This window comes from Canis lupus, chromosome 1 (assembly GCF_011100685.1).
Source record: "Canis lupus familiaris isolate Mischka breed German Shepherd chromosome 1, alternate assembly UU_Cfam_GSD_1.0, whole genome shotgun sequence".
In the NCBI taxonomy this organism is placed as follows: domain Eukaryota; kingdom Metazoa; phylum Chordata; class Mammalia; order Carnivora; family Canidae; genus Canis; species Canis lupus.
This window is the reverse complement of record NC_049222.1, coordinates 101,578,123-101,606,008: the sequence shown is the minus strand read 5'-3', so window position 1 is coordinate 101,606,008 and position 27,886 is coordinate 101,578,123. Positions and strand designations below refer to the sequence as shown.

Here is a 27,886-nt window from a genome sequence, read left to right as displayed (position 1 = left end):
GCTGTCCTGAAGTATAACTGTTCATCTTTTGAATTCTATCATTTTCTATTTCGGGTATTTTATTTTATTTTTTTTTAAGATTTTATTTATTCATGATAGAGAGAGAGAGGCAGAGACACAGGCAGAGGGAGATGCAGGCTCCATGCTGGGAGCCTGATGCGGGACTTGATCCTGGGTCTCCAGGATCGCGCCCTGGGCCAAAGGCAGGCACTAAACCACCGAGCCACCCAGGGATCCCTGTTTTGGGTATTTTAAAGCTCTGTTGTTTGGTGCACTAAATGGTTCACATTTAATATTGGTATGTTAACCCTTTCATTAAGTAATATCCTTTTTGTACCTGTTCATTTTCTTGCCTTTGAAGCATACTTTGAGTGATTAATATGGTCCCTACTGCATGTTTTGATTAATATTTTGCATGGTTTATATCTTTATAATTTTCAACTTTATCTGTATCATTATATTTGAAGTAGTTTCTTATAACAGCATATAGTTGGGTCATACTTTACTTTTTAATCCATTCTTCTATCTTTTAATTGGTAAGTTACATGAAATTTGTTTTTTGTTTGTGTTCCCTTTATATTGTACGTCTTGTTTTCTGGTTGTTTTTGTTATTTTGCTTTTCTGTTTTGTGTTTGTTATTTTGCTCTCCTGTAGGTTACTTCAGCATTTTTTAGATTTCCATTTGATGTATCTATAACATTTTTGAATGTTGTCTTAATTTTTATATTCTAAGTATTATACATAACTTATCACAGTCTAATATCAGCATTTTAGCACTTTGATGTATAGAAACCTTAATTCCATTAGATTCCTTAACATTTTCCATTTTTAATTATTCTAAGTATTTTCTCTTTATACATGGAGCACTATGTTGGATGTTATAATTTGTGCCCCACCTGTCAAAAGATTTTCTACAAAATTCATGAAGTGTATGGTCTGTTTACCTCTATTATTAACCATTCCGTTCTTTCTCCCTTCCTGAAGACCCAGGCCTTCTGTTAACATTTCCCTGCAAATTTCCTGTACCCTTTCTTCTGAGGTAGGTCTGCTGTTGACAAAGGACTTTGTTTTCCTTTATCTAAAAAGGTTTCTATGTCCCTTTCATCCCTGAAGGATGTTTTTTGTGGGATAAAAGACTTGGGGTTTACAGTTCTTATAGTAGAAGAGAAACATGTTACCTCCCTCTGTCCTCCTGGTTTCAGATGAGAAATCTACTGCTATTCACCATTGTTACCCTGTCTGTAGTGCATCCTTTCTGTCAAGGACTTTTACGGTGTTTTTATCTATAGATTTCATCAGTTTTATGTGTTGTGCTTTTGGCTTTCTAGTAAGGTTTTTTTAGGGGTTTTTTTTGTTTTTTTTAATTTGAGAGAGTGCAAGCACATGAGTGAGGGGAGGGGCAGGGCAGAAGGAGAAGTAGATGCTCTTCCTGAGCAAGGAGCCCAACATGGGGCCCGATCTCAGGACTCTGGGATCATAATCTGAACCAAAGGCAGACACTTAACTGATTGAGGCACCCCAGTTTTTTTCTCAGTTTAATTTCTACTTAATTCTTTTTTACATTTTCTATTTCCTTGTCTAGTATCTAGTATATAATTCCAAAGAAGGACTCTTAAAAAACAGGCTATACTGTGTAGTCCAAAGTTGTGATTCTCTAGTGGTTTATCTTGATGTTGGAATAGAAGTCCTAACATATCTGGAGAAATGAAGATCCTGTTATCCACAAATATTTCTAAAACTGATCTTAAAACTGAAAACTGCAGATTATTCAGGGTTTTAGTCTCCATGGGAAATTGTGTGTAAAATTCCCCAGGTCTCTAAGCCTTGTTACAGTCCCAGAGGAGGTCTTCAAGGGTCACTCTTGCTCGTTGCCGTTGGACACATATCTCCAATCTCTGATTTTTTTAGGACCTATTTTATAACCTCACTGCTTGGTCTTTAACTTTTCCTTCTTAATCCTCTTCTATCCTCTTAATCTATACTTGTGTACTGGTCTCTAGTGTCACCCCAGGTGCTTTCTGCCCCACATGCCCAGTGAGCTCTGCCCTTCTCTCTCCTAGACACACCCTGTGTAACTGTTCTGTCCACTGTCTGTCCCCACCTTCTCATGTCCCTTCACCCCACTGACGACTAAACCATGGTCTCCACCACTGTCACTGGACTTAAGCAAGTCTCACAAAGTTCCCTCTTGTCCCCCCCACTCCCCTCCACCCAACACACACACTCTGATTGGACCTTTTTACTGCTGCCCACCACTTTGACTTGAGAGACTTTCCTGGTTTCTGTGAGCTCCTGCCCTACTTCAGAGGGTCTGCACCGTCTTCCATCTATTGCTAAACAGTTGTGCTGCTCAGAATCTGTCACCCTTGCTCTCTCACTTGTAAGGTGTTCCATGACTGAGTTAATTCCCTCCTTGAGGCATTTTATGCTCAGTGAAATACAGAGTTCCCCAAATCCTTGTCTCCAGGTTGACTGTTTCTCTCTGGTCATCCTTCCACGCCTTGTTAGTATTCTTACATACTGAGCCTGTAGGCATGTGTCATGTGGTCACAGTCATCACCTTGAGGATGCACTCCTAATAATCATGGGAGCAAGCAGATATGGTATGTTATTATGTTTCCCTCATTGTTTTGAATGCTCTACACCTTTATATACATTAATTCTTTTAATTTTTGTGATAATTCTATGTGGCAGATTATGTTATCCCTATCTTACAGATCAGAAAACTAAGGCGCAAAGAAGTGAAAAGCGTGTGTCGAAGGTTTCATAGTTGATTAGGAAGTGTGGGATTTGGGATTGGAGGTCAGGTAGACAGGCTGCAGAATCCATGTCCTTATCACTTTACTGCCTCTCCCAGGGCAGGTCTATGCACTCCTTCAAAACAGAATAGAGTGCTGTCATTTGTCTGCAAATTATTTTTCTCATTTGCCAGTATATCTTGACTATCCCTATACGTTGGATAAATCAAACTCTTTTAACAGCTGCATAATCTGTTACAACTGTGCAGAAAGTACAGAGGAGGGCTTGAGGTGGCAGTGAGGTAGAGGCATGCATTTGGTTTTTAGTGTTGTTTGAGGTGCTCAAAATCTCAGTGAATGTCACCGTCTTCTGTCTTGTTGCCCAAGTCGGACACTTTGCACCCATTTTTGATCATCCCCACTTCTAGCCATTGTCTCACTGTGGTGTTCATTTTACCTCTGCCCCCCCTCCCCTTGTAGATTCAGTATGTGTGACTTAACGATGGTGACACAGCACAGGGTGTTTTTTATTTTATCGTAATGTTTGGGTCTCTCACAGACTGTTCACACAAAGCTGTTTGTATAGTTGGCACAGTACATGACCTGTTGACCTCAAAGAGAATCTGCACAGGCCTGTATGGCCATATTAGTAAATTTTTAGAAATCCCAGTGAATGCTTGTGTCAGGAATCCTCAAGATCATCCCCAGTTGCAGTGATTTACTAGGAAGACTCATAGGACTTGACATTTTATCAGACTCCATAGCTATGACTTATTATAGCAAAAAGAGAGAAAGCAAACACAGCCAAGGGATGAGATACAAGGACTGAGGAAGGCCAGAGGACATGAGACAAGCATCCAGAGTCCTGTCTCAGGGAAGTCACACAGGACAGGCTTAATTTGAGTTCCATCAAGGAGTTACGACCAGGGGAAAAAAAAAAAAAAGAATTACGACCAGGATTTAAAAACTCTTCTAGGGGAGCTCATACGACACTCAGTACCCAGGTTTTTTCTAGGGGTGGGGCTCTCCTATCATGTAACAAGCTCTAGATTTCCAAAGGGATGGCAGGCATTCAATGTAAACAACATTGTTTACCCCAGAAACTTGGGCACACTGAGATACTCCTGTCCTGGCTACTGGGAAACCTACTGATACCTAAGTTCTCAAGCCTCAGCCAAGGGCAAACCTTACAAACTCAGAGGAGAGTTGTTCTCTGACCTGCAGTGTTCCTTCCTTATACAGACTGAAATGGTTTAAAAAAGAAAAGCTGGGCAGCCCCGGTGGCGCAGTGGTTTAGTGCCACCTGCAGCCCAGGGCGTGATCCTGGAGACCCTGGATCAAGTCCCACATCAGGCTCCCTGCATGGAGCCTGCTTCTCCCTTTGCCTGTGTCTCTGCCTCTCTGTATGTCTCTCATGAATAAATAAATAAAATCTTAAAAAAAAAAAGCTGATTAAATTTCTGTAACAACAGAAAGGCAGTTCTTACAGCACCAAGTTAAGAGTCGTATATTTGGAGGCTTATGAGCATAATGCACCAAAACCAAAAAAACAGACACAGTTGAACTTAGAAACAAGCCAGGATTTAAATTAGTGAACACAAGGTACAGGGAAATCTGGTGAGAAAGGACTTTATTTCTTACAAATGCTGATTGTGTGTATACACACCACTAATGACTATATACACACATACATATGTATATACCTGAGATGTATGTTACATGTATGTGTGTGTATATATGGCCTCAAGTGGCCTGGCTTCCAAGTATACCCATTTATTACCTTTATAAAAATAGGCCAGATTGATGTGATGTGTTTTCTATAGTACATGTCAGCAATAATCTCATTTCTTTGTTCCTGCTGCTCATACGCCACCTCTGACTTTAACAAACAATACCAAATATGTGTATTACTTGAGATTAGTGTGTTGCAGGCATCATCAAGTTGATGGATCCTTCAGTGTGACTGGGAGGGAGTGGAAGCATTGGGCTCCAGCTGAGAGGGCCCTCCACAGAGACATGATGCAGGAAACCTGTGGGAGTCTGGCCTCTGGGAATCTGCAGCTCCCTCTCCTCACACCCTGGCCCACGGACAGTCTTTCCTGTCTCAGTTGTGGCATGCAGGGATGCATCAGGAATGCTCAGTGATGTCATCCTTGAGTTCTGAGGGTCAACGACCTGTAATCTTACAGATAGGTTACACGTCTCACAGTTGAATGGTTTGAACTAAATAGTAAATAGGCAGCTCTTTTTGCCTTTCTTGTAGCAGTGGAGCATTAAGAGCATGGGGCCCCTCGTCAGACTGCCTGGACATACTTCCTGGCTTGTTCTTAGCTGCTGGATGACTTTTAAAAGTCCATTTATTCTGCTTCTATTTCTGTGTCAAACAGGTGTTTTCCCACTGTGACCTTGCTGCCATGCATCCACTGCCATCTCCCTGGTCCATCCAGACATCATCTAACACCTCAGCTTCTGCTTTACCTTCCACTTTTATCCTCAAGTTGATTCTCCACCCGGAGGCCAGAGATAGGGCTCAGACTTGGTCGTGTAGGGCTCACCCCCAGCCTTTTCCCCGAAATGTTTCATGACTTCCCTTCACTCTGGGGAGAAAAACCAAATCCTTCACATGGCCCATCCATAAAGCCTTACTGGGGTGAGATGTGCCTAATTTACTACCTTTTCTCTTGCAAGACTCTGGTCTCCACTTCCTGCTTCCCTTTCCTTCGTTTTTGCACCTGCTATGGCCTTTTTCCCTCTGCCTGCTGCACATTTAGGGCACATTCATCCCTCCCATATAATTTCAAATGGCATTTCATCAGGGAACCTTGACCGGAACACCCATCTAGATCATAATCATGTACACATAGGGTTCTTTGCTCCCTTAAACCACCTTCCTGCTTGATGGTGTGCTAGGCGGATTCGCTCGACTCAGAACTGCTTTTACATTCACACTGTCTGGTACAGCACAGGGACACAGGTCAATGTCACCAAGGTCAAGGTCACACAGGGTAAAAAGTCCAGGGGAAACCAAGCACAAGCTGCCAGGTGTTCCTTCCCAGTGCAGTTGTACAAGGGTTTGCTGAAGTCTTTGGCAAAGATGTGTGACATTATGTGCAAACATCACCGATGAGGGAAAGCCACACAAGCTTCAGTGTCCAGGGTTTCTTATGAGGCATGCAGTACCTTCATGACTGAACACGGATGCTCAGTGGGGTCGCAGAAGGCAAAGATACAGAGACTCAGGCATACAAACTGGATAAATCTGGTCAAACTGATGCAGCGGGGCTTGCAGATAACAGTAACAGGCATAAAGTCACTCTTAACCAGTTGAGATACTACAAGGACGCAGGTTGTCTTCCTGGAGCTGCTCAAGGGCCAGTCCTTTGGAATGTGTAGCATTTGAGCCATGAAAGCCTGTTCAATTAACACTTCCTGCACAGTCCACCTTGGCCCTTGGCCTAGGCTCTGTGACAGAACAGTGATCTCTGCATGGTGTCTCTGTAGTAAAGCATTTCTATGAAGGTAACTGTAGTATCAGAAATCTTATTGTTGAAGGGGGCAGTGTGGAGTATGGGTAGAGCTAAATAACAACCATATTGCAGAATAATTACATATATATTCATAAGTTTTGTACTAATTTATTTGTTTCTTTTGATCAACCGATATTTGTAATTTGTGATAGACCGCCTCCCCTGTCCGAATCTTAATTTAAATCCTCATCCTCACCCATCTGGAAAATAGCCTTATTGATCTTCCCTTTTCATGCCCCTTCTATGGTTTAATTTCCACACAATACCCGGATTGATCTTTTTTTTTTTTTAACAAATTTTTATTGATTTATGATAGTCACACAGAGAGAGAGAGAGAGAGAGGCAGAGACACAGGCAGAGGGAGAAGCAGGCTCCATGCCGGGAGCCCGACGTGGGATTCGATCCCGGGTCTCCAGGATCACGCCCTGGGCCAAAGGCAGGTGCCAAACCGCTGCGCCACCCAGGGATCCCTCGGATTGATCTTTTAAGTGACGTGAACCAGATTCCATTACCATTCAGCTCAACTCCCCCTCCCCCCCCCCCAGGATGGTTATCTATTTCACAGTGTACTAACTATATATTTTTATTTCTCTGTGGTCTGGCATCTGGAGCCTTTCTGCCTGGGGAGACACTATCCCATTCCCCCCACTCCCACCCTTCCCCACCCCCCATCAGGACTAGCTAACAGCTTTGCCAGGACCTCACTATTCATATGCAAACTACCTACCTCTCCCTGGCTCCCAAACTCCAGGAGGTAATATTCCTCTGCCCTGAAACTCCAGGACCAGGTACTAGACCGGAAGTGACACATGCTCTAAAGTCCCTCCAGTATTATTCAAATAAGTCAGTCCTAAACTGTTTACCTGTCTTGCCTTACCTTTCCTGCCAAAAAACAAAACAAAAAACCTACACATTATAAATGTGCTTTCTACATCACGGCTGTCGCCTCCTGACCCACCCTGGTGCTTCTCCATATCACCTTGTGTGGTATGCCTGATAAAAAAGACAGATGAGCTGGAGGCAAGGATAGTCACAACATCCTGCCTATGGCTTCCAACACCCCAGGGCTGACAGATCTCGAGCCACGGGTGCAGAGCCCGTGCTTTCCTCTTCCACCGTACACTAGGGTAACCCCTAGGGTCATTATAATGCATTTGCATTGCAGTTTTGTCCCCTTCCCCCCCCATGAGAGAAGGTTGCCAAAAGGGTTCTGATACAAATCTCCTAGGGTCGGGATCCCTGGGTGGCTCAGCGGTTTAGAGCCTACCTTTGGCCCAGGGCATGATCCTGGAGTCCTGGGATCCAGTCCCGCATCAGGCTCCCTCTATGGAGCCTGCTTCTCCCTTTGCCTGTGTCTTTGCCTCTCTCTCCCTGTCTCTCATGAATAAATACATAAAATCTTAAAAAAGAAAAAATCTTGTAGGGTAGACAACTCCCCCTCCCAACCAGTGGGAGGAATCTCCCAAATGATTGGAAGTAGAGACCACTCCCTCCCTGAGCCATGACCCCCATTTACTTAAGAAGATCCCTGTAGCCTAGGGAGTGATCACCTCTGGACCTGCCTGCTTTCCCACCTTGACAGTGTACTGTCCTTAATAAACTGCTTTGTGCTTGCTCCCTTCCTTCTTCCTGTCTTTATCTGAGAGTAGATCCCCAAGTAAATCTTTTGTGGGGAATCCAAGAACTGAGATCTCCAAATATACAACACAGAATCTCCTACCAGTAACATGCCCTAACTCTTATTTGTTAGGGATGTGGGAGCATAAACTTCGTTCATGACAACTACTTCTAGGTCTGCTGCCTTACCATATCTGATTAAACAAATCACAGGTACATTTTAGATAACATTCTGGAGCATTTACAACCTCCTTACAAAGGCTGGTATGTTTCTGCACAATTTGTCTCCGTTTATCTCTCTAACTCCTGTAATCCCAGTTGAACCCCTGCAGTTGCAGCTCTAGACACACTAGCCTTCTGGCTTTTCCTCAGGCACCCTGTGCTCTCCCAAACCAAGAATGTCTTTCTCAAAAGACTTAGGAGCTATCTCTTTGAAATGCAGACATAATGGGAGAGAGAATCCTTATCTCCCAGTTCCTCTGGGAAGGTAGACACCTAACTTTGGTGGGCACCTTGCTCCAAGTTGCAAAACAAGATCAATCAACCCTGCAACTCTGCCAATGAGAAACTGTCATCACCTTGAATTGTTGCTTTTCTCCAATGGGTTTTGTTCAAAACAACTGTCCCAACTTCCTCTTCCTTCATAAAATAACTTTTCTGTTAGGTTTGCCTATGGTTTTACCATAGCTTGCATGTTTCTAGTTGCAATTCTATGCTATTTCCAAATAACCTCATTTTTTGCTGGTAAAATAACTTTTTAAGGTTAACACTACCTTCTACCCTCAGGTAATGAGAAGTTTGTTTTCCCTTATAGAAAGCCAATATAGCAGCCAATTTACCCCAATTATGAGGTAAATTGAGGATGAATTATGTATAACAAATGGTGCTGTCATGTTTTCCTACTTGAGAGGACTAATTATTGTCTATGTTGAAAATATGTAATGGGAGACATTGAGAAAGCCGGTGTCTGCATGGATGTATGAAAGGGTATTTTTCTGACTTTGCCATCTCTCAGCAATAATTTGTGATATGGCATCACATTCTGGTTTAAAGCTATTTCAGTAATAAACTTTTTTTACTTGTCTACTATCTTTGTGGAGTTTTCTGGGTTGGGAAAAGATTTTTTTTCTTTTTAAGTTATATTTCTCCAGCAACTTATATTGTTATCTAAAAGAATTCCATTTAAAACTTTTTGAAACTTCTGTGTTTGCCAAACAAATAAACATGGGGGCTGATTTTACTATTTGAGACCCCAAATGAAAACTGATTACACGGTCTGTGAAAATTAATAAAAGGAAATTTCACTAAAATGGAGTCAGGAGGCCAGAGGAGAAGCTCTCACATGTGGCCTACGGATGTCAATCACAGACCCCAACAGAAAAATCCACAACAGGAAAAAATCATCAATAATAAGCCCCAAGGAGAAAAGATAGCATTTTCTATAAGAAATCGACCCCCACCCTCACCCCTTGCAACTCGAACAATGAGAAACTGCCTTTTACTAAAGTGTTTGTTGCTTTTCTCCAACGGACTTTCCTTCAAAACAACTCCCAAATTTCCTTCTCCATAACATGTGTTCCTTTCCTAGGTTTGAGGGACTAGCCTATGGTTTTTGTTGTAGCTTCCTTGTCTCTAATTGTAATAGTTTGTTATTTCCAAATAACCCCCATCCTTTTTCTTTTTGCTGGTAAAATATTTCTGCTGGTCCAACACACACATGGAGGCAAGGGGTGAATTGACTGTGCGTCGAGCCTGTAGTCCTGGGATGGGGGTGGGGGGGCTGGCCTCGGGGGTTGGGGATGAACTGGACAGAGTAAGAGCTGCAGGACATTGGGGGAGGAGGCAGAAATATTGGGAAGCGTGATGGAGAAGGGCCCTGGAGAACAAACCCCGAGTCGGACACGTGGGGGCCGTGAGGGCGGCGCACACGTGGTTTGAGGGTTTGCAGACGCCACGTGGGCACCCCGGCAACTTCTTGCAGTTGGTGTCTACTCATTCACACGTGCACCGTGTCAGTTCATTAATGCATTCGCGCTTTCATGGAGTCCACCATGTAGGCCTCATCCAACGAGACCATTGGCAACGTACCCTCTCCGCGGCCCTCAATTCTTTCGTCTTCTGAGGCTCCTGAAGCCCCAGCTCCCGGTGTCCCCCCGCCCCCCGCCGGTCTCTTCGCTAAGCTTGAGCGGAAGCTCCCATTCCTGCCTCCTCTATTGGAGACGCTGCCTAAGCGCTCATAAGCCTCCACCAATGGGAGTCGGCCAGGAACTGTCGGCTCAGCCAATGAGTGGGACGCTGGAATAAAAGCCCACGGGCGCCATCCTCCGGGTATCCTAGGCGTTGGTGGATCCAGGGACCCTCATCCGGGGAGCCTCCTGGGGTGCCTTGTGTGGGAGCACGCAGGCCGCGTGGAGCAGGGTGGCGTCCAAGGAGCCTCGCGCTCAGTGCCACCTCCCCTGCGCCTTTCCACGAAAGCGTCCTGCGCCTTCGCCTTTTCCCCTCGGGAGTCGCCCGGACACCGTGATGCTGTCGGGCAGCGCTCAGCCCGCAAGCGAAGGCGAGAAGACCCAGGAACAGAGCAAAGGTTGAGAAGGGCTGGTGTCAGTTGTTGGGGTGGAGGGTGCCCAGAAGGAAGTGCTGACTTCTGTCTGTTCGTCTGCCTCACGTAGATGCAGCAGGCCACGTGGAGCTCAGCGTCCCGCCCGGGTGAGAGACTGGAGTGGGAAGGGGGAGCAAAGAAATGAAGAGCTGGCGGCACGTGTGGTGTGTCCGCTTCTGGCCTGAGCGCTGTGCCTCGAGAAGGGCAAGGGGCAGGGGCGGGGCCGGGGGAGACTCCCCGCTTGCCCTCCACCCACCTCCTAAACAGGCTCCTTTTTTCCACTCCTTTCAGGCGGCGCCTCACCATCGATGACTTTGAAATCGGGCGCCCTCTTGGCAAGGGAAAATTTGGGAACGTGTACCTGGCTCGGCTCAAGGAAAGCCACTTCATTGTGGCCCTGAAAGTCCTCTTCAAGTCCCAGATAGAAAAGGAAGGACTGGAGCACCAGCTGCGCAGGGAAATTGAAATCCAGGCGCATCTACAGTAGGACAGTCTGCATGAGAATCTGGCACTGGCTTCCCACTCTTCTGTTCTCTCTTCCATCTCTGGAGTCTGAACCCATTTCCCCCAAACGACCCTCAAATAGGCCACCTTGATTCCACCTTGAAGATTTGTTTCTGCATTTCATTACACTTATACCATGTATCCTCCGTTTCAGATGCCAAAATCTTGATGTGTGCTCCGGTTGTCTCACACACTCGAGTATCAAACTGCTATTACTCTGGTCCCAGCAGTTTGCCCCTTGTGTGACCAGTCACTTGTAATAGCATCAGGAATTGGGTCTTACAAATCTGACCTTTCCTCTGTCCCTTCTCCAGACACCCCAATATCCTACGCCTGTACAACTATTTCCATGATGCACGCCGCGTGTACCTGATTCTGGAATATGCTCCAAGGGGTGAGCTCTATAAGGAGCTGCAAAAGAGCCACACATTAGATGAACAGCACACAGCCACGGTGAGGTGGAGGCCTGCGGGCTTTGGGGCCCATGAGTTTACTGTGGACTAGTGTGTGTGTGGGGGGGGTGCATCACTACTTGTGGTTGTCATTAGTGTCCAGTGTTTTTTTTCCTTTATTTCTGAATTCTATACCTTTGATATGATACATATATCCCATAACTTCAAATTTTGATACTCTAATTACCCCAGAATATTAATAATTAGTGTGTATGAATTTGGATTCTTTGGTTGTAAGCAAGACAATCTAACTCCACTACTTTATGCAGAAAAGCATGTTGAAAGCCTATGGAGGATTTCACTGAATAAGTGAGTGGAGCCGGCTTAGAATAGGAAGCAAGAGATTTCTAGAGGGCTCCAGATGGGAAATCAGAGCAACAATTATCCCAGCAGACGGGTTGGGTCAACTTGCTATCTGAATATTCTTGCAATTTTCCTCCTGTTTTTGTATCATTTCTTCAGGCCTCAGGACCTGTGTCTAGCTACTTGCTGTGGTAGGGCAAAAGGGAGGTTCTGTATACTTTAGCATCTATCCTATAAGACTTCATAAAATGAGATGAATCCCTTCCCCACCAATAATTGTGGTGCCATTAAGGAAGTAATGGTTGGTAAGCAGGAAATAAAAAGATTCCATTACAACTATAAAATTCATGTGAGTATTTTATCTCATGGAAATTGTGGCTGGCTTCATTTCTCGACTTTTTCTTTGCTCACTCAGATAATGGAGGAATTGGCAGATGCTCTGACTTACTGCCACGAGAAAAAGGTGATTCACCGGGATATTAAACCAGAGAACCTACTGCTCGGGTTCAAGGGTGAGGTGAAAATTGCAGACTTTGGCTGGTCTGTGCACACACCATCTCTGAGGTAGGTCAGGTGATGGCATGGGCCCTGGGTGCCAGTTAGGAATGATCCAATTTAATTTATTCCACGTATAAGACCCAGATACAAAGTTAGGTTTGTATTTGAGTACTGCCTTTTCCTTTTTTTTTTTTTTTTTAGTACTGCCTTTTTCATATGCATATATTTAATGTACATTTGTAGATTGAAAGAATGTGGCTCAACCTTATCTTTTACCTTTTGTTCTCTGTTAACATAGAATTTTCCCAGTTAGCTTCCATGTAAATAAGAATCATTGCTCCATAATTCCAGGAATTTTACTTGGTCCCTCTTGATGTATCATGAGTTTGTTCAAAATCTCTATTGATGCCCAGAATATTCTGAAAATATTCCGGATCATGAGCTACATAACTATATGAATAATTCCAAAATATGGAATTGATAGGTCCCAGTATTTTCCTCTCCTAAAACTTGACCCTTATTATTATTTTTAAAAATTTTATTTATTCATGAGAGACAAAGAGAGAGAGGCAGAGACACAGGCAGAGGGAGAAGCAGGCTCTCTGCAGGGAGCCTGATGCAGGACTTGATCCCAGGACCCCAGGATCATGACCTGAGCTGAAGACAGACGCTCAACCGCTGAGCCACCCAGGAGTCCCCCTTGATCCTTATAAAAACTTGGTGTTTCCAGGGACACCTGGGTGGTTCAGCAGTTGAGTGTCTGCCTTGGGCTCAGGACATGATCCCAAGGGACTGGGGCTCAAGTCCTGCATTAGGCTCCTCACAGGGAGCCTGCTTCTCCCTCTGCCTGTGTCTCTGCCTCTCTCTGTGTGTCTCTCATGAATAAATAAAATCTTAAAAAAAAAAAAAATCTTGGTGTTTCCAAATTCCTATGCACAGGAAGGGACTGCTTGGACTTTTTAGGGTCTCCTGTCTCATCAGAATCTAGAAAAGGAGGGTTACCCTTGTTCTGGGCCTCTGCACAGTGGTCCCTTCTCTGCTGTCTTCTAGGAGAAAGACAATGTGTGGGACTCTGGACTACTTGCCCCCAGAAATGATTGAGAGGAGAACATACAATGAGAAGGTTGATCTGTGGTGCATTGGAGTACTTTGCTATGAGCTGTTGGTAGGATATCCACCCTTTGAGAGCCCTTCCCATAATGAGACCTACAGACGCATCCTCAAGGTAGGAAGGCTACACGCTGGGCATTCACTGGGTAGCCAAGACTGCAGGGCCTGGGGTGCACACAAAAGTTGTCTAATAAGATCCAGAACAGTGCCTTGAATGGTCTCAAGGAATGGATAAAACACACAGCACACAAATTAACCACATTCTCTTCTGTCTTCTCTGGCCTCATCAGGTAGACCTACGATTTCCCCCATCATTACCTTTGGGGGCCCAGGACTTAGTCTCCAAGCTTCTCAGATACCAGCCTTTGGAAAGGCTACCCTTGGCCCAGATCATGGAGCACCCCTGGGTCAGGGCCCACTCGAGGAGGGTGTTGCCTCCATCTGTTCAAATGGCTTCTTGAGGCCTGTCTGCACCTGTTTCATTGTGTTTGTTCAGAGCTTTGCTGGCTCTCTTTTGTTTCTTCTAAGATGCTAATTAATAAAAGCTGAATCATTTTGTACTAGTTGTGTATAGTTATTTGAGTTGGCATGTGACTGGGCAAAATCTTTATTTCTTGTAGAAACTCTTTCCCATAAGAGTGTCCCAAGATGATGTCCCTCCTGGCCCCCAGGGATGGTGACTCAACTATTCACCTTAAAAACTAGTAACTATTTTGTACAGATAACCACTCTGGTGGTGTATAACATACTACCTGTTACATTGGCTTCTAGACTCAATTTACTATACCCCATATTTTCAGGAGTATGCCATTTGTAAAACAGGACTCTGATTAATCCAGAGGTCCACCCTCTTTATACTGACATTCAGCATGCTACCATCTCTGAGATAAAATGTTTCACTGCACAACAATGCCATTCAATTCTCGAATTCACTAGCACCTCCATGGTGTGTCATACTCTGATTACATGAAATAAATCATCTCCTAACTTAAAAATAGTTTATATGGAGTTAATGTTACTTCCTTCACCATATTCTACATGGTTTCCTCAATGTGAAATGTCCAGCACATGCAGGACCACATCTCTGTGTATGACCAGACCCAGTAATATAAGTCAGCTACTTGACTCTCAGATGGACAGCCCCACTATTGTAGATCTGTAATTTAAATGATCCAGGACGCTGGCTCATGAGTTTTCATCTGCACCTCCAAGGCCCATATTTCTGTGCTCTCTAGCTTTGTCCTATCAGTGCTCTTTAATGAATATTTCAGTTAAACACCTGGAAATTCCTAATTAACTGGTTTGTTCATAGGTACCTGCAATATTACTCAGTTTGGTGCTGGACATCACTGGGCACATTTTTGGGAGGTAGATACACAGAGAAAAGTCAACTAGGGCTTCCACATTGACTATCAGGTGATTTATGTCTAAATTATGAAAACTCTCAGACATGCTTTACAATAGGGATTTCAAAGTTTCTCCAATAGCTACATAGTTTTCCTCACCACTGATTCTGGACATTCTGCCTCCTATGACACAGAATATAAATTCTTAACTTTGCTATCTGATGTACATCCTTTCCTCAAACCATTCAATTAAACCGTGTCAGCCACATCTGAAAAAAGTCTTTTTCAATTTGGTCAAATTACTATGGCCAATGATGGATCACACTGTTCCTTGTCACATTTCTGATTAAGTCACATTTCTCCACGACCTCCTTTTATAAAAAGCGTCTTCTAGGAAATTAACTCCATCCCAATCCTTGATTCAGTCACTATGCTTTTTTCTACTTTTAAAATTGTCTTTTTTTTAAATTCCAGCTAACATACAGAGTAATATTAGTTTCAGGTGTACAACAGTGATTGAATACTTCCATACATCACCTGGTGCTCATCACAAGTGCACTCCTTCAGCCTCATCACCTACTTAACCCATTCCCCACCCACCTCTCCTCTGGCAACCGTCAGTTTGTTCTCTATAGTTAAGAGTGTTTCTTCATTTTCCTCTTTTTTTCCCCCCCTAAGATCACTTGTTTTGGTTCTTAAATTCCACATATGAGTGAAATCATATTTCTTTCTCTACTTATTTTGCTTCAGATAATACACTCTATTTCTATTCATGTCATTACAAATGGTAAAATTTCATTCTTTCTCATGGTTGAGGAATACTCCATAAAATTACATCTCCACATTTTCTGTATATTGTTTCCATTTTCATAACCATATGTATTCTCAACTCATTAGAAGTGAGATTTTTTTTTTTTTAAGATTTTATTTATTGGGCAGCCTGGGTGGCTCAGTGGTTTAGCGCTTGCCTTCCGCCCAGGGCATGATCCTGAAGACCTGGGATCGAGTCCCACATCGGGCTCCCTGCATGGAGCCTGCTTCTCCGTCTGCCTGTGTCTCTGCCTCTCTCTTTCTCTGTCTCTCATGAATAAATAGTCTTAAAAAAAAAGATTTTATTTATTTATTATTGAGAGACAGGAGAGAGAGAGGGGCAGAGGGAGAAGCAGGCTCCATGCAGAGAGCCTGATGTGCCAGTCGATCCCAGGTCTCCAGGATCACGCCCTGGGCTGAAAGCAGATGCTCAACCGCTGAACCACCTGGGCTGCCCTAGAAGTGAGATTTTTTAATGATGATCACTTTATTATTTTTTTTTAGAAAAGTTTATTCTTAATTGTACAACAGAATGTAAGACAACACTTCATTCCAGCCATAAGTGGGAACAGATGCTATGACAAGGAATCCAGATGTTTAAACAGAAATGGAATTAAGGATCACCAATGCCTTGGGCACAAGGAGATTTCTGCCAGATTTCTTTTTTTTTTTTTTTTTTCTGCCAGATTTCTTAATTCCACCTGTGGCCAGAGGGCCTTTTCTCTGCAGCCATTGCTTTTAGCTCTTCCAGTTTCTTCCGCCCCTCTGTTTCTGCTTGAATGCCTTATTTTCCTCGTCCATTTCCTTGGCCTGCTTCTTGCCTACTTCAGAGGCTTTTTCTTGCCATCGTTTCAGCCGGACACACCGCCTGCTGCCCCTTCCTCAGACCCTGCCCAGAAGTGGTATTTCATTCTCTTACTTTCATAGTCCTGAGAAGAAAGCAAAAGAAGTCACTGATGGTGACTTTTAAGACTTTACCAATATAATTCTGAAAGGATTTTTAGGATTCCTAACATGACTTTGTTGATTTCTTGTCTGCAACTACCTAATGCCGGGTGGGTTCAGGGTTCACCGTGTCCATTCCTTCCTCCATCTATTCTCTCTGGTGGAGACCTGAGGTTGCAGTACACGCCAATAGTTCCCCAATCTCCATATCCACGCACGACCCTTCTGCCAGCACTCAGACACAGGTCCAAGTAAGTGCCCACGTCAAACAGACACTCACAACTGCCCCTGCTACACACAGGAGTCCTGACCGCCCCCAGCCTTGCTTACGCTCGGCCTTCCCACCTCCGGGTTCACACATGGATCCTCCAGTCCTCGGTTGCCTACTCCCCAAGAGGAAGCCCTGCAGCACAAGACGCTGGTGCCCTGACAGAGGATGCCCCAGAGGGGTTGGGCGATGCGCATGCGCCAAGGTGCAGGGGCTTCCCCGTCCTGGTCCTTGCGGTCACCCTGCCACTAGAGCATCCGTCCTCGTGAGGCGCACGGGGAAGTCAGAAGCCAAGCTAGGGCCTGGTTAAAGGACCCGGCAAATGCCTTGACCCGCCTCCTGAGCCTCGACTTCCCCGGACAGGCAAGGGACTGCCTCGCCCTTTCTCAGTACTCGCGAGTTGTGTTCGCTGTGAAGAGATGGGTCTGACAGCGAGCTCTGGGCCTGATAATTCTTTTATTTTTATTTTTATTTTATTTTCATTTTTTCTGATAATTCTTTGAGGTTTAGGAAGACAGGCCCTGGAACAAAATCTTCTGCTCCTTTGTAGAACAAAAACTACATTGCCCAGAAGGCTGTGCGCCGGGCGTCCCTCTTGGTGGGGGCGGGGCTTCCGGGCTTCCGGTGGCGTACGTCATTTGTGTGCGACGGTTCCGTCCACGCCAGCTGTGGGGAGGGGGATTGCTGTTCTGTGGCCACTTCCAGGAAGGCTCTTTGAAGAAGAGCGGAAAGGAGGCTACGACTCACCTCCGCGCCTGTGAAGGACCGGTGAGCCTCGTGGTGACCGGAGGGTGCGAAAATCAGCCGAGGCCACTCCTCCCGGGGCAGGGGAGGAGTGGCGGTCGGTCGAGCCCGCTGGACCCGCCTCTGTGGCCGCCCCCCCCACCCCCCCGCCCCGGTCCTGCACGGGGTACGGGGTCCCATGATGGCGGCGGCCTGGATGGACCCTGCGCAGGTGAGTGGAGGATGCTCTGGGCGCTTCTCCGTCTCTGCTGCGGGACGGGAACGGGGGGCGGCTCCTGGGCAGGCTGGAGGTCGAGAGAGGCCCTCGACTTCTCTTCGAGGTGTGTTCGCGTTAAGACGGGTGGAGCAGGCTTGTCACTTACTCGATCTCCAGCCTCAGAACAGGAGATATTGAACGTATAGGAGGACAGTTGGCAGGCCGCATATAAAGTAGAACTCTGACCCAGAGAAGCTAATCCCTTATCGACGGTAAGCGACCCAGAAAACCAGTCCGCTCTGACCCTCTTCCCGGAAGCCAGATTACTAGCGTTACTCACAGTCCTGGAAGCTAAAAGGGACTCCGTAGGAGTGATGGCCCAAGATGGCAGGATTTGGTGAATAACTGACCCTCCCTATTTTTCCTCCCATTGTCCACTTAAGACCGACCACAAAAACCCGTATCTGCATCCCTATCCCTTCATCTATGATGCTTGGTGAGTGCATGTCAGAGTTCTCATAATTTACACATATACCACCAGGTAGTCAAATGGAGGCCCTCCTTGACTTTTCTGTTTATCTGTCTGCCCAAAATGTGCCTGGCAATGGGAATTTATCGAGCACCAGAACTGAGTAATATTGCAGGGTTCCTATATAAGAACCAGTTCATCAGGAATTTCCAGGGGTTAAATTGAAATAAAATTCTAGAACACTATTAGGACAAAGCAAGAAAGTGAATATGAAACACCATGAGCCAGAGTCTTGGAGCATTTAGATTACACATCTATGGTACTGGGGCTCCCATCTAACAGTGGAGTAGCTGAGTTTACTTATACTTACCCTGGGTCTAATCACATGTGGGGATGTGGTCCTCCATGTGCTGGACATTTCACATTGGAAAACTGTAGAATATAATGAGGAGGTACAACTAACAAAACAAAACATATATGAAGTTTTTTTAAATCAGAAGGCAACACTAGTGGAAACCTAAGATAACTTAAGAACTGAGCACTTGTGGTCCCTGTAACCAGGATGTGAAACCCTCAGCATGGGGCAGGCAGCTAGCAGGACCACTGAGGCTCAGGTACTGCTGTTGTTACTGATACCGTTACTATCATTATTCACTCACTCCTCTGATGTCCTAGAGCCCTTGCTGTCTGCATCTCCCAGTCCTCGCGTCATTTCCATTGTGTTGTGTGGCCTTCCAGTGGCTCCCAGGGAGGAGGCTCCTCCCATACGTTCCTATATTACATCCAGAGCATTGCCCACCTCCCCCTTGAGCCCTGCACAGAGTTTGGCCCTCAGGAGGTACTCGGTGATTCGAGCCTTGATCACTCTGCATCTTTACCAGGGATGTAGAGAGGAGCTGTGATCCCAGCCAACAGCCCCCAGGCCAATGCTGCTACCTCTGTTTGACTTTCCAGGTATCTGTGACCTTTGATGATGTGGCCGTGATATTTACCCAGGAGGAGTGGGGGCAGCTGGACCCGGCCCAGAGGACCCTGTACCAGGAGGTGATGCTGGAAAACTGTGGACTCCTGGTGTCTCTGGGTAAGTCCTCCCGACTCCTCCATGGGGGTCCTGCCACCTCCTTGTCAGAGCACCCTGTGGCTCCAGGCCTGGCTGGTCAAGAAGGCCTCTGGAGCCTTCCCCTGCCTCCTGCCTGCAGCTTCAGTCATTTTCTAGACTTATCTCTTTGTGCCTGCTCTCCTGTGTCTCTTTGGGCAAGAAATGGTTCTTCTTTGGCTCCTAGAAAGTAATGGGAGGAAAGGGGGCTGTTGGCAGAAGCCAAAGCCAGGATTCCAGCTGGGCCCTCTGAGGGGCTGATAGAGGAACTAGGAACCACCATGATTAGGTCCTGGCTTCTGGTCTCTTGTCCTGGCTTCTCTCTCTGGCTCTCTCTGCTCACAGTACTGTACACAGAAAGGTTTTTTCTGCCTCATCAGGTTGTGCCAGGACTGGCCCCCAGATTCCTCGTTTCTGCATCTTTGCATGCTTATGTTCTCTTTCTCTGTCTGCTGCTGGGCTGTGTGGGGTGTCCTTGAGACAGGGATGGCCGCCCGAGCCGGTACTTGTCAGGACCTCCCACCCCAGTGCTTGGTACACACTGGCCTCCGTCTGAGGTTCTTATTTCACATTCCAGAGAGGGAGCTGACTGTGTGAGCCTGATTGGCTCAAGTGTCCTTAGCAGGGCTGTGAGTGATGGGATATTCTCCTAGAAGAGAGTGAGTCAGGCAGGCCTCCAGAAGGCCTTTGCCTTCAGTGCCAACAGGTATTATTCTAAACAACATGATCTCGGTTATGGTGCTTCTTTGTGTTCGTGTGCCTTCGTCATTGTCACTTGTTTCCAGGGCCAAGGTCCTCTGCCACTGCAAGAGAGAAGGTAGAGTACTGCTTCCCAGCACTTGGCAGTTTTGCCCCCAGGACACATTTGGCAATGTTTGCAGCCACTTTGGGTTGTCCTGCCTGGAGTGTAGGTGGTATTGGCATCTAGTGGTTAGAGTCCAAAGGTGCCACACATATCCTTGGATGGACAAGACAGCCCCCTCACTGAAGAATTGTCCCCGCTGCAGAATCCAGAGTGCCATAGTTGAGAAACACCAGCTTAGATGCTTCTCTGCTTGAAGATAATCACCACAAGGCCCTTCAGTTGGAGGGAAAGGAGGGCTGTAATTCCAGAGCTTAGGATGAGACCTGCCTATTTTGGGAGAAATAGAATTACGTCTGTCAGTGAGAAGAGAAAGAGCAAGATTAGGAAAGTTGGATAGGTTAGTATTTCGTAACAAAATGTTTAAGAATAAAGAGGCCCCTCTGTCTTCTGCTGACCTCATCACTCACCTTCAGTGTTTTCCCTGGGCTCACTCTGCCCTGGCCATGCTGGGTGTCTAGTGATTTCCCCACACACGGACCAGCCTCTGGCCTCTGCTTGCTGTTGTGTCTGCCTGGTTGGTGTTCTTGGGCATTTCAGCCACTCACAAGGTTGCCCCTTCTGTGTAAAATGAACACCTCGCCAGCTGTGTCCTGACCACCAGATCTCGTAGAGGCCCCTCCCCGATCCCTCTCACTTTCTCTCATCATCCCGATTATAACTCTCTGTGCCCCTGGTTGTCATCCAGGGATGATGTCATCCCCCAGGGACACTGGGGCAGTGTTGTCACAGGTGGGACAGAGGTGTGCCAGGCACCTAGTGGGAGGAGACCTGGAATGCTGCCAGACATCCTTAAAATGCTCAGGACAGTTTCCTCCCTGCTTTCCTAGCAAAGCATTATCTTGACCGAAGTAATCATGCCCATGTAACCCGAATAGTTACGCCAGGTTGAGAAACTTGTTTCAGAGAGGTAGGAACACTTCATCAACTGGCATTGAGGGACACCCTGACATAATCGTTTCCTGCCTTCTGATTGTTTTTGATGACAAGTCTGGTTTTAGTGCTGAACCTTCTTCACTCCTCCTTCCCTCCAATGGTTGGTACTTTTCCCTTTAAAACAGAGTAGCCTTGAGTTTGCAGCCCTGAATGGGCAGTATGCGCTCACTGGGGCTTAACATTTGTATTCCATTGCCGAGTTTTCATGGTGACCTGCTACCAAAGGAAGTGACTCAACGTTTCCCATTTACTGGACTGATGCAAGATTTCTTCTTTGAAGAAAATAAGAAAAATTAAATATGGGTCATGTTAGAAAGCAGTTCATAATCATCAGCACAGCTGAGATACCCTGAGCACTGACTAAGCAGGACTGTTTGGGCTTATTGGTGCTCTACTCATTTAAATTCCCACAGTATCCCACCTGTATGAGTTTGCACTTCTAAGATTTTAATTTGTAGAGATGACTTAGGGACAGGCAATACAGGGAGATTAATGCTAGTGTACGTTTTACATATTTGTATGTATGTCTTTAGCGTACGTACATATTTTGTGTGTGTACACACGCACACGCTTGAGCACACCTGTACATACATGCCTGTGTATGTGTGGTAGTTGTATGTATAAGAAAAAAATATTTTTCCTCTACTCGGCAACAGTTCTTGATATCAAAATCTTGTTTTCCACACCATGAGTTGTGACATAACTACCTGGAGTTAGCACAGATCCCACAGGTTGGGGGCTCAGTCTCCTAGGACAGCACCCCCACAGACACCCCCGCACAATCCACTTCAGATGCCAGGTTGTCACCTGTCCTGATCAACTGGCTGTAAATCAGAGATATGACCCCTTCCTCAGGGTTGATAATTTGCTAGGGTGGCTCACAAAACTCAAGAAAGCACTTCAGTATTATCTGTTACTGGGACGCCTGAGTGGCTCAGCGGTTGAGCATCTGCCTTCAGCTCAGGACATGATCCTCGGTCTGGGGATCGAGTTCCGCATCGGGCTCCCTGCAGGGAGTCTGCTTCTCCCTCTGCCTGTGTCTCTGCCTCTCTCTCTCTCTCTGTGTGTGCCTCTCATGAATAAATAAGTAAAATCTTTAAAAAAAAAAAAAGCATATTCCCTGTTTATTTAAAGGATTAAATTCAGAAACGGCTAAATGCAAGAGATGCAAAGGACAAGGTATGTAGAACAGCACACTGAGTTTCCATGGCCTCTTGGCTTGTCACTCTTCTGCCATCTTGATGCGTTAACCAATCTGGCAACCCACTGAAGCACTTTACTTGGGGCTTCTTGTTAAAGCTCCTTACATGGGCCTGACTGATGAACTCATTGGCCATTGATGATTGAACTCCTTCTCCAGCCCTTCTTGCCTCCACAGAAGTTAAGCGATAGAACAGATTTTCTAGCGTTCTAATCACATGATTGCTTTCCCTGGCCCCTCCTCCTCAGGAGTTTTTTAAAAGTCACCTCAGGAACAAAATAGAATTCCTAATGCAAGAAAGCAAAAAGGTCCTGTGTCTAATTTCGTCTTAGGAGAGGCCGTCCATGGACATCTGCTGGGGTTGCAAGTTTTAGCCAGAGGGGGTGGAGTTGTCTTCACCATGAGTTGCCAGTGTGGGACCATGTTGTCTGGTTGTGTGACCATGGTATCCATTGCAAGTTGATGGGGTCCTCAGCTTTTGCCATGTTTGGTTGAAACAGTGTGTTAATGTGAGGTGTGAGTTGGCCAAGAGGCTTCTTATTAAGGCAAGAGAGAGACCCATTTAGGGGTTTGTCATATTGGGATTTGGAAAGGAGTTATTTGAAGCAACCCTTATGTCTTTTACTTAAACCAGGTTTTGGAGGCATGTTTGGGGCATGAAAGTTCTGTGGAATATCTCTTCCCAGAGCCTAGCCTTGCATAATTCGAGAAGTGAAATGTGTGTGTCTTACAGTATTGTCTGCAACTCTGAAGGGAGTAAGGAATACAAGTGCCTTGTATTGTGGCCCTTTTATGTGTAGAGATGTGTGGTTTTGATTTTTGTTTGGGGTGTCTGTGAGACAAGAGAGTCTTAAGAGTTCTTTACCCCAAAGGAGACCATTTTTAGGCAGTGGCTCAACAGTTTATAATGAATTTGGAGACGGGACCATTTGTTCATCAGTGCTAAGATACCCCGCCCCCCCGAAGTTTGGCCCAGTAATGTTTCTTAGATCCATTTTTTATTTAGAACATTCTGGCTAAGAGATAGAAAGCAGCAGCATTCCATTGGTCTCTATCATGTGTGATGGATAGTGGCATCCTTCTTCTGGTTCATGAACTCCTGTAACTGTTCTCTCTGTTAAACTCAGAGGGCTTTCCAGGTAGCCAAAGGGCCTGGAGGAGGGCTGGCCCTCTCCAACACCAAAGCATCTGGCAAGGGACAGAGGATGGGAGAAGCTGCCACCTCCTACAAGTGGAGTTCTGCCAGAGGGCCCAGATTGGGTTCCGTTCTGTCTTACAGAGTCCTCAGTAGCTGTGCTGAGCTCGTGCTGTTAACAATATTTTGAGTAGACCTTAGTCTTTGTTGGCAAGAACCCCATTTAAGGTGGACTGATTTGTAACTAACAGTACCAGTGAGATAAACTTTATAAACAAGCCCCCAAATAATACTAAGTGTAGTATTAGCTGAAACTAAACTATCTCTAATATTAGTATTAGAGATGTTGGATTTGTGTGTCCGTAATGAATGTGTGGAATGAATTTCCTCAGACACGGTTGTCATCGATGTGCCGTCATAGCTGTGCTACTGGAGGAAGGTAGGTGCAGTGAAGATCTTGTCTGCAGAGATCATGTGCAGCGGCAGAGCTGTGGAGCCACGCTCACAGGGCAGCCTGGGGAAGAAGTGTTCACCTTCGGGGTAGAGGCTGGCTGGCTGAGAAGTTGTCCAAACAGGTGCTGAACAGAACAGGGTCAGCCAGATCTGTAAGCCCAGAACAATCACCGGGTTGTTGACTGGATAATGTTATTGATTTATTCATATGGGGTATTGGGTGTGTGGATTGTGTGAACCAGCTCTGGCTGCTTAAACAACAGCTTTATTTTCACGTCATTCTGGAGACTGGAAGTCTCAGACCCAAGGTGCTGGCAGACAGATGATGATCTCTTCCTGGCTGCCACCTTTGTGCTGTGTCCTCACATGGCCTTTCCTCTGGCTTTTAAGGTCACCAGTCCTACCAGATTGGGGCCACATCCCCGTGACCTCATTTAACGTTAATTACCTCCCTACAGGCCCTTTCTCCATGTGTGAGCACATAGTAATGACACCTAGGGGCAGGCACACTCAGTGCAGCAGGAGCCCTCCTGGATGGGCCACCCTGTTAAGATTGTTGGAACCCACTGTGAAGTGCTTTTATTGGCCCCGGGGTTAATAACAGACACAACTAGGCTGTCAAACGGAGAAGTAGTGTGGCAGTCATTCCTTTTTTGATTAGCTTTTATGTGAAGTGTTACTCTCTGGAGTCTCTTTTCCAGCTTCCATTGGGCCTTTCACTATCTTAACTGCTTTTTGTGGGTCCCATTGTACCGAGTCCAATTAAGCACCAAAAATTTACTTAATTGTGTCAGAGCATCCTTGCCCAAAGTGGGGTATTTTAGGACAGTGGTACTCTGAGTAGTGGAAGTATAGGTGAGTCTATAGTTAGAGTGAGACATACCTATTTTTCCCCTGTATTTAGCTACTTTTTCAGTTTGGGCAGAGCAATATTTAAATTTAGCGGAATCTCCAGGTATAACTATGATTTGAGCCCCAGTTTTGATTAAATTTATGAAGTTTTGTCAGTTGGTACAATTTAGCAAATTCTGAAGTTAATTCAGAACCTGTATTGTGGAGTCAGAAAAGTCTGTCAGTGCCGTGTTTTGTTTTGGTGATACAATTTTTTTTGGAATATAAGTTTTGTTATGCTGTACATAGTTATTATATGTAATTTATCATATATGTTTTTAATATATAAATTTTGCATTTCCCATTGGGTCAAATTATAGACAGCGTTTTATTTTATTTATTTTTTGTATATTTTTTTATTGGAGTTAGATTTGCCAACATACAGTATAGCACTCAGTGCTCATCCCGTCAAGTGCCCCCCTCAGTGCCCATCACCCAGTCACCCCATCCCCCCCGCCCATGTCCCCTTCCACTACCCCTTGTTCGTTTCCCAGAGTTAGAGGAGTCTCTCATGTTTTTATAGACAGTGTTTTAGTTCTATGTCTTACTTAGTTCTCTTTTATTTTTTCCTCTCTTTCTAGGAGTTTGTTTTTATTACTATTTTTAAGTCATTAAATAGTTTAGAATGAGTATTATATTTTCTAGACCCGGTATTTCTTTGGTACATAAGTTCTAAAGTAGACCCCCCTCCTTTTTCTCTTGGGGCTTTAGCTTCCTGAAGCCCCATACTGACTTTGTCTCCTGCTGGTGAGAGGAGTGGGGGAGGTCCTGGGGCCTCTGGGCAGCAGCCTCCCTGAGATGGGCCCTGGTCTACAGCATAATTGTTTTTGTCACCTCTCTTGTCTCTGGTCATTTTTCTTTTCTTTGGATATTTACCTGATAAGCTTCTGGCAGTCCCAGGGGCTGGAGCTTACCTCTAGGGCAGCGGTGGTGGTGGCATCAGTATCCTGATTGTGTCAGTTTGGTTTTAAGGAGGAGACGCGTGACATGCCAGTGGGCAGCAGCAGTCAGGAGTCCCCAAACTCATTGGCCAGGGGTTGTAAAGCCTGGAAACATCCTGAGGTATCTTAAGAGGGAGCAGGAACAAGATATTCCATAACGTTTTTCCCTCCATTTTATATTGAACCCCGGGTCTCCACGAATGGGGTCTTTTATTCCTTGCTGGATTGAGAGTCAGACTACAACAGTTAGGTAAGTGACGAATGGGAGATTTGTCCTCGAAGCAATTTAAGCCTGTTGTGCCATGGTGTCTGAGGCGGGTGCCCCATACTCTGTTGGCAGTAGGTCCCTTATATCACAGGGAGCATGACTCCTGATGGCTGAAGGGAGAGCTTACTCCCTTTCCACTGCCTTATCACCAGACCCTGTCCTGAGTGGGTAGCAGATGTGAGCGAGATTTGCTCAGTGACAACTGATAATCTTGGGCTGTGGTTCAGGATCTTCCAGAGCAGCCTTCTGTGGGTCCTGGTGCCTCTACCCTTGACTCCTTACAGAGTGCTGTGTCGTCTTCCCCTGCATCTGTGTTTGGCTACATGTGACAGAGCAGCTCAGTCTTCATCCTGAAGGAAATTTATTATCTCACAATGGTGGGTGATAACCCAGCTGTGGGTTTCTTTACTTCCTCTCTGTGTTCTAGATCTTATAGGCAGGTTCCCTCACAAAAGTCCTGGGATGCTGACAGACTACAGGAGCAGCAGATCCCCTTACTCAGCCATCCTGGAATAAAGCTTTCTAAAGTTGCACACCTCTAACTGTTGGTGATTGAGTTATGCCACTTGCAGGTTGGTAGAGACTGGTTTGTCAACCTTCCTTTAACGCCAGAATCATCTGGGGAGGTTTTAAAATCTACCGATATCCAGGCCTCACCAGAAATTTCCTTTCAGTTGGACATGAACCCGACATCGCAGGAGATGTTGACGCACACATGGTTTGAGACTCACTTACCTGGGTTAATTAGAAAATATTTTCTGGGAGGGGAGGGGGTCATATTCCCTGGGATTCTGTGTGCTGGCAGTCAGAGGGAATAGGTGCTGTCTACACAGCCAGCACTACTGTCTAAAGTCTTTGAATCCCAACACTGGACTTTGTGCCTGTTTCCCGTGATAGGTTAGTATTTTGTTTGTGTGGATGGGGGTAGCTTCATTCCCGGGTCATATCCACATTCTGAAATCCCAGACTAGATTGAGAGGTTTTATTTCTTTTTCACAAAAATCCTAGTGTCGTCTTTCTTTGTCTGTGAACAGGGTGTCCTGTTCCTAGACCTGAGCTGCTCTACCAGCTGAAGCACGGGCAGGAGCTATGGATGGTGAAGAAGGACCTGTGTCAAAGCACCTATCCAGGTAGGAGCCAAGATGTGGGCAGATGGGAGACCCTGCAGGCTGGAGACTGGGAGGAGACCACCAGCCCTGGTCCCCTGGGGAAGCTTCCTGTTCTGGCCTCTTTGGTGGTTTGGAAGCCATGGAGCCCTTTAACCCAGAGTCAGTGTGCCCACTAAGGGACCATAATGTTGGTTGTTCCTTCCACCTTCCAAGTTTCAGTGAATGGTCCTGCCACTCAAGCAGGTTAGAGGCTGGATACAGCCTCAGAGAATTCCTTACACCTCCACCTCCCTCAGTCCCTCATCCAGCCATTCCCCAGATCCTGTCCGTTTCACATCCTGTACATCTCCTGAATGCATCAGTTGCACTACCTCCATCAGAGCCATCCCCATACTCGACCCACGCTCCCATCTTCTCTCTGGGAGATGCTGCTAGTCTCATAACCTGTCTCTGCATCTGCTTGGTGCCTCTAGTCAGCTCCGTGTCCTGCATGAGCTAGCCCAGGTGCTCAGACTTTGTCCCAGATGCTGACCCAGTCGTGGATGTCTCCGTATATGACCCCTAAGGTGTCAGCAGGTCTTTATGTTGAAAGCACAGTCCGCCACCTCTATTGCTTGATCCTCCACCCCACCACCCTCATTCGGGCTCTCGTGTCTGCAGCTTCCCCTTCTATCTAGCGGGAGGGGTCTTGCTCCTGGCCCTGGCCAGTCCCTTAACCAGAGTCTAGAGCACACCTTTTCAGGAAAATGTTTTCTTCATTCATACTCTTATTTCTTGTAGTGTAACTTCATCCTTTCTCCTCTCAATGTAAAAATATGCTGAGATACCTTACCCTCAAAGAAAAATCAATAAGAAAGTTCCTGTCTCA

General features: G+C 45.8%; 2 protein-coding genes and 1 long non-coding RNA gene across 3 annotated transcripts in view; 2 read left to right on the top strand and 1 right to left on the bottom strand.

Moving 5' to 3' along the window:
• Window positions 1–27,886, top strand: part of LOC102155336 (zinc finger protein 805) — a 55,342-nt gene that overhangs the window by 18,436 nt on the left and 9,020 nt on the right. Inside the window, exons 6-15 of the mRNA XM_038525523.1 lie at window positions 10,148–10,466; window positions 10,773–10,964; window positions 11,300–11,438; window positions 12,156–12,304; window positions 13,289–13,463; window positions 16,970–17,140; window positions 17,268–17,426; window positions 17,508–17,672; window positions 19,081–19,207; window positions 26,944–27,039. Coding sequence (XP_038381451.1) covers window positions 10,148–10,466; window positions 10,773–10,964; window positions 11,300–11,438; window positions 12,156–12,304; window positions 13,289–13,463; window positions 16,970–17,140; window positions 17,268–17,426; window positions 17,508–17,672; window positions 19,081–19,207; window positions 26,944–27,039 — 1,692 coding nt within the window. The remainder of the gene's footprint in view (window positions 1–10,147; window positions 10,467–10,772; window positions 10,965–11,299; window positions 11,439–12,155; window positions 12,305–13,288; window positions 13,464–16,969; window positions 17,141–17,267; window positions 17,427–17,507; window positions 17,673–19,080; window positions 19,208–26,943; window positions 27,040–27,886) is intronic.
• Window positions 10,271–13,904, top strand: AURKC (aurora kinase C). Its single transcript, XM_038527586.1, has 7 exons — window positions 10,271–10,466; window positions 10,552–10,588; window positions 10,773–10,964; window positions 11,300–11,438; window positions 12,156–12,304; window positions 13,289–13,463; window positions 13,639–13,904. Exons 1-7 carry the CDS (start codon window positions 10,406–10,408, stop codon window positions 13,807–13,809), a joined length of 924 nt encoding a protein of 307 aa, XP_038383514.1. The 5' UTR covers window positions 10,271–10,405; the 3' UTR covers window positions 13,810–13,904.
• LOC119870881 lies at window positions 15,909–17,275 on the bottom strand. Its single transcript, XR_005354421.1, has 2 exons — window positions 16,780–17,275; window positions 15,909–16,433 (listed from the first exon to the last, which is right to left on the bottom strand). It is a non-coding gene; the product is annotated as an uncharacterized LOC119870881 (long non-coding RNA).